Below are 5,507 nucleotides of genomic sequence, written 5' to 3' on the forward strand. Positions count from 1 at the left end.
GGGGGGGCAGGACCGGGGGGGCGGGGCCGCGGGAGGGACCCCCGGGACCGGACCCGGGACCGACCGGCACCGCCCCGGCCGCGGGGTGACGTCAGCGTGCGTCACGCGGGGGCGGTGACGTCACGGGAGTCGGGCGGAGCAGCCTCCGGCCGGCAGGGGGCGCTGCGAGCGAGCGCCATGGCGGAGCGGGAGGGTGAGTGCGGGACGGGACCCGGGACGGGACCCGGGGCACCGGGGCTGGGACCGCACCGCTCACCCTGCCCTCCTTCCAGGTGCCGGCCCCCAGGGAGCCGCGCCAGTGCCGGCGGGACCGCAGATGAGCCGGGCCGGGGCCGGTGCGGAGCCGGGGCCGCCTGACGGTGTGTGCCCGCAGGCCCCGGAGCTCTCCCGAGAGGAGAAGCTGCAGCTGCGGAAAGAGAAGAAGCAGCAGAAGAAGAAAAAGAGGAATGAGAAGGGGCCGTCGGCCGAGCCCGCGGAGCTGGGGCCGCCCCCCGAGCCGGGGCAGCCGCCGGGTGAGCGCCGCCGTCCCCGCAGAGCCCCGGGCGGGGCAGCGCCGGGCCGGACGCGGGGGTCTCCCGGGCTGGCAGCGCCCTGGGCCGGGACCGTCCTGCAGCGGGACCCCCGGGGCGTCCCCCCGCGCCGCAGCCCGGTCCTTGCGCCCCCGCACACCTGCCTTCCCGCAGGGACTGCGGAGCAGAGAGCCCACTCCCCTCCCCGCAGGAGCGCGGGGCCGCCCGGCGGGCCCGTCTCGGCTGCGAGGGGCTGCGAGGTGCTTGAGGTGCCCTCTCCCAGGGCAGCCTCTGGCACAGAGGGCTCTCCCTGCCTCTCACTGGGCTGCATGTCTCGGCGATGAAGGCTGGGTACAGACTCCCCCTTCCCTCCCCCGCAGCAGCCACTCACCCCGCGTCCCCTCCGGCCTCGGCCGATGGCCCCGGCGACGGCAACAAGCCCGCGGCAGGCAAGAGCAAAGCGGAGCTGCGAGCAGAGCGCCGGGCCAAGCAGGAGGCTGAGCGGGCCCAGAAGCAGGCCAGGAAGGCAGAGCTGAGCCAGGCAGCCACTGCAGCCAAGCCCCGGCCAAGCCCCACCGAGCCCCAGTCCAGTAAGGCCATGGTCACCACAGGGTGCAGAGGGTGGGTGAGTGGGGAGGGAGGGTCTGGGTTGGGCACAGGCTGGGGCTGCCTGTGCAATCCATCTGTAGTGTGGGTCGTGCCTGTCCCTGGATCCTGCCCTGCCTTCCCTGAATTTGGGGGTGATCCAGGGCAATTTGGCCTCACCCCAGCTTTCCTCGCAGTGGTGAAGCGGCTACCGGAGCACGTGCAGGTGGATGACCCCGCTGCTCAGAGGAAGCTGGCCAAGAAGCTGGAGCGGCAGCAGGTAGGAGGAGGGCTGGATGACAGGCTGCATGCCTGGGGCAGCCGTGCTGTGGGAGCCGGGGGGGCACGTGGTGGGACCGGGACCTGCTCTCTGAGGGCAGAGGGGATCTCGGCGTGCCTTGAGCAAGTGCTGGGTGTGACTGGTGGCCCTGGAGTGAGCAGGGCTCTCTGGTGACCGTGGCTGAGCCATCACACTGGGCTGCAGGTACCTCTGAGGCAGGACTATGGCACCAAAGTCAACCTGTTCTCCCACCTGCACCAGTACAGCAGGAAGAAGCCGTTGACGCAGCAGATGAGGTATGAGGCCTCCCCAGCCCAGGCCCCTGGCAATGTTGGGCTCTGCTGTTACTGGCCTATTGGCCTGGCTGCAGAGAGATGGGGTGTCTTGGTCCTGCATGTGGGATACGCCTGATGGGGTGGGGGGGAACTCTTTCACTTGCTTTGAGGAGCAGTGGCTGGGGCAGCCTGATGTCCTCCTTGTGCAGTGAGTTTGGCCACAGGAGAAGGGGCTGCGGGGTGAACCTGGCTCCTCAGGTCACTGCCAGCTCCCTTCCTGGGCTGTCCCTCGGGTGGTTGGGCTGGGGCCCAGCAATGGGTTGGTTGTTTTGGGCTGCAGAGGTGCAGACAGCTCCCTTCCACTGGTCCCTGCAGCATCCCCTCCACGGTGATCCACCCAGCAGTGGTGCGCCTCGGCCTCCAGTACTCCCAGGGCATCATCAATGGCTCCAATGCCCGTTGCATTGCGCTGCTGGAAGTCTTCAAACAGGTATGTGAGCAGATACCTGGCAGCAGGGGCGTTGTGGCAGGCACAGGTGTGTGTTCCTGTTCCCTGACTGCTGAGGCTGTATTTGTACTCAGTCATCATCAGCCTCTTTCTCTGGGTTGTGGGCCCTGCTGGGGTCCTGTTCTGGCACTGGCACTGCAGATATGAGTTGCTAGGACACCCTTTGCCCCACAGTGGCAGAGTGTCGGGCTATGCAGGACACACACGTGCTTGGGCTGCAGCCCCTGGGGCAGGGTGGTCGCTTGCCCTACCCTGAGGTGCCCTGAGCTCATGCTTCCTTCCTTCCTGTGCCAGCTGATCCGGGATTACTCCACTCCCCCCAACGAGGAGCTGTCTCGGGACTTGGTGGCAAAGCTGAAGCCACATATCAGGTGAGGGCTCCAGGTGCCAAAGCTCCACGGAGCGTGGTCCATCAATCACCTCTCTGGAAAGGTGTCCACTCAAACTTCAGGTGACTTCCCTGCAGTTCTGCCTCCCTGCCCACCCTCCCTGTCCCTGTCCTGGCCCTCCAGGCTGCTCTGTAGCTAAACCAGTTTCCTCTGCAGTTTCCTGAACCAGTGCCGACCGCTCTCAGCCAGCATGGGCAACGCCATCAAGTTCCTCAAGAAGGAGATCTCGTGCCTGCCTGACACCCTGCGAGAGGAGGAGGTGAGTGGCCCTGCTGAGCAGCAGGCTCTATGCCTGGGGTGGAGAGGCTGAATGGGGAGTGGGGTGGCATACAGACTGGGAGCAAGGGTGGGATGCAGACTGGGAATGGTGCTTCAGTGGAGTTGGAAGCATGTTACTTTGGAGAAGAGACCAACCCCCATCTGGCTCCAACAGGGAGCTGCAGAGAGTGAGAAGGTCTGTAAGGGATGTCTGTGTCTCCCCAGGCAAAGGAGAAGCTGCAGGACACAATTGACAAATACCTGCGGGAGAAGATCGTCCTGGCGGCTGAAGCCATCTCAAGGTCTGCCTTTGAGAAGATCAATGACCATGACGTGATCCTGGTGTATGGATGGTGAGCACAGAGCACGAGCAACCAGGCCAGTGGGTGGGAGGAGGAAATGGAACAGCACGGAAGTGAGCACGGGAAGTGAGGCTGTGCTAGTCCTATGCAGGGCTTGGTTGTGTCCCATCTGGTGTATCCAGAGTTGGGTTCCAAGAACCCCAGAACCGCAGCTCCCTCCACCCAGGGCACTTGCAGAGCAGTTGTGGCTGTTCACTGGATTTTAAACAAACTGCAGCACAGTCAAATGTCAGAAAGCAAAAATATGTGAGCTTATTCTTCCTTAGGGGGTCCCAGGAAGTAGAGGTGGGAAAAGGAGCCAGAGACTGCTGCAGCAAGAGTCCAGGTGTGATGTGTGTCCTGGATGGAGGAAAGAGCAGGGGCAGGAGACCAGTGCAGGCCTGGAGCATTGGGAGAGGGAAACTGGGAGAGGGTTTGGAAAGGTAGAGAACCTCATGATGGTTACAGACGGGGAGGTCAGTGCTGCTTCAGGGAGGGCTGAGATATCTGCTTTCCCAGGGGTGGTTCCCTGTGCAGAGACAGGGAGAGGGGCCCTGGGAGCCGTCGTGGCAGGAAGGTTCTGGAAGGGGCAGCACTCATGAGGGCGAGGGTGGACGTTGTGGCCGGGTGAGAGCCTGGCCTGGCGTGAGGGGGCAGCTCCTGACGGCGCCCGTCAGCTCCTCCCTGGTGAACCGCACGCTGTGTGACGCCCACGCCAAGAAGGGCCGCGCGTTCCGCGTGGTCGTGGTGGACAGCCGGCCGCGCCTGGAGGGCCGGGAGACGCTGCGCCGGCTGGTGCGCAAGGGCATCCACTGCACCTACGTGATGATCAACGCCATCTCCTACGTGCTGCCTGAGGTGAGGGGCGGGGCCGGGGCCGGGCGCGGGGCAGGCTGCGGTGTGATCAGAGGTGCTGACAGATCCCTGTGCTGCCCTGGCAGGTGTCCAAAGTGCTGCTGGGAGCCCACGCGCTCCTGGCCAACGGCTCTGTCATGTCCCGGGTGGGGACGTCTCAGATTGCGCTGGTCTCCAAGGCCTACAACGTGCCCGTCCTGGTCTGCTGTGAGACCTACAAGTTCTGTGAGCGAGTGCAGACAGACTCTTTTGTCTCCAATGAGCTGGGTATGGCTTCTGTCACCTTCCTCCCACCTAGGATGTCATCCCACTCCCTGCTGCGGAGCACAACAGGCTGCTCTGCCCTGCCATTCCACTTTCTGGGCGAGGGGACACCGTTCGTAGTCAGGGGGGCCTGGCAGGCAGCAGCAGTGTGTGCTCCCAGGGCAGGATGGAGAGGTGCTATCCTTCCCCCTGATCCTGCCGGCTGCTTCTCTCTCCACAGATGACCCTGATGACCTGATCGTGCTCCGGAAGGGCCAGGCCCAGCTGGGGGGCTGGGCAGAGAACAAGTCCCTGCGTCTCCTCAACCTGGTCTATGACGTGACACCCCCAGACCTGGTGGATCTGGTCATCACGGACTTGGGCATGATCCCCTGCACCTCGGTGCCTGTGGTCCTGCGTGTCAAGAATGTGGATCAATAATCAGAGCAGCTGCATGGACACTAATAAACCAGGCCCACAGTACCCTATGTGTGCTGTCTGTTGTGGTGTGGCAGAGCCCTGGCACCCATGTCACCACTGGGGTAGCTCTGCACCTTTGGGTGTGCTGGCCCAAGCCCCTCGCTTCCTACTCCAGGCTGCAGTGGGGAAGGGTTTTCTGTGTCCGTGGGCCTCTCCTCTGGAAATTGGGGAAACAGGGACATTGTGGTGATGGCCCCTGGCTCAACCTCCTCCAGCTGAGCTTCTGGCAGCCCCCTCGAGCTGGGCTGCAGTGGAAGAGCTCGGGCCCCTCCTGCCGTGGCCTCTGGCGCCAGCCCTGGACTGGGGTCTTCCCGCGGGGCCCGGCGCGGTGGCGGACGGTGCCCGGAGCAGTGAAGCCTTGGGGAACCGCGGCCGGTGCTGCCGCGGCACCGGGCACCGATCGGGTACCGCGGGCAGCGGGGCTAACGCGGCGCCTCGGGGGCGGGGCCTGGCGGGAGGGGCGTGGCCAAACGGCGGAGCGGCTCCGAGGTGGGGGTGGGGCCTCATCGAGGAGGCGTGTCCATGCAAATCATTCCCCGCTCGCGGGGCACGCCGGGACACGTCCCGCACACACACCCCGCGGCCACGCGCGTCCGCGGGCGCTGCGCGGGCCGGGACCGTGCGGGACGGTGGGGAGCGCGGGGCCGCACGGCAGCGGGGCCGGGGCCGCGCTGAGCGTGTGCTCGGGGTGGGTGCGCGGGGCGGGCGCGGTGGGGCCTGGGAGTTGGAGTCATACTTACCTGGCAGGGGAGACACCATGATCAGGCAGGTGGTTTTCCCAGGG

The 5,507-nt window shown here is 65.4% G+C and overlaps 1 protein-coding gene and 1 non-coding gene across 3 annotated transcripts; both read left to right on the forward strand.

Annotated features, from left to right (window-relative positions):
- Positions 1–79: 79 nt before the first annotated feature.
- On the forward strand, positions 80–4,726 carry EIF2B4 (eukaryotic translation initiation factor 2B subunit delta). 2 transcript variants are annotated; one of them, XM_027632501.1, is made up of 12 exons: positions 80–193; positions 273–512; positions 893–1,099; positions 1,292–1,374; positions 1,579–1,670; positions 2,025–2,139; positions 2,452–2,528; positions 2,703–2,805; positions 3,030–3,157; positions 3,823–4,003; positions 4,087–4,267; positions 4,485–4,726. In XM_027632501.1, the coding sequence occupies exons 1-12, from the start codon at positions 178–180 to the stop codon at positions 4,682–4,684; spliced, it is 1,623 nt and encodes a 540-aa protein (XP_027488302.1). In that variant the 5' UTR covers positions 80–177; the 3' UTR covers positions 4,685–4,726. The 2 variants fall into 2 exon arrangements, with proteins under 2 accessions (XP_027488302.1, XP_027488301.1); XM_027632500.1 differs by having other exon boundaries at positions 163–193; positions 890–1,099.
- Positions 4,727–5,455: 729 nt separating this feature from the next.
- Positions 5,456–5,507, forward strand: LOC113941338 (the record flags this gene model as incomplete). Its single annotated transcript, XR_003525650.1, has 1 exon — positions 5,456–5,507. It is a non-coding gene; the product is annotated as a U1 spliceosomal RNA (small nuclear RNA).

This window comes from Corapipo altera, unplaced genomic scaffold, assembly GCF_003945725.1.
Source record: "Corapipo altera isolate COAL_440 unplaced genomic scaffold, ASM394572v1 59141, whole genome shotgun sequence".
Classification (NCBI taxonomy): domain Eukaryota; kingdom Metazoa; phylum Chordata; class Aves; order Passeriformes; family Pipridae; genus Corapipo; species Corapipo altera.

Coding starts and splice junctions, on each gene's coding strand:
- EIF2B4 (XM_027632500.1), top strand. Junction 1,100..1,291: donor CCCCACCGAGCCCCAGTCCA/GTAAGGCCATGG, acceptor CTTTCCTCGCAG/TGGTGAAGCGGCTACCGGAG. Junction 2,529..2,702: donor AAGCTGAAGCCACATATCAG/GTGAGGGCTCCA, acceptor TTTCCTCTGCAG/TTTCCTGAACCAGTGCCGAC.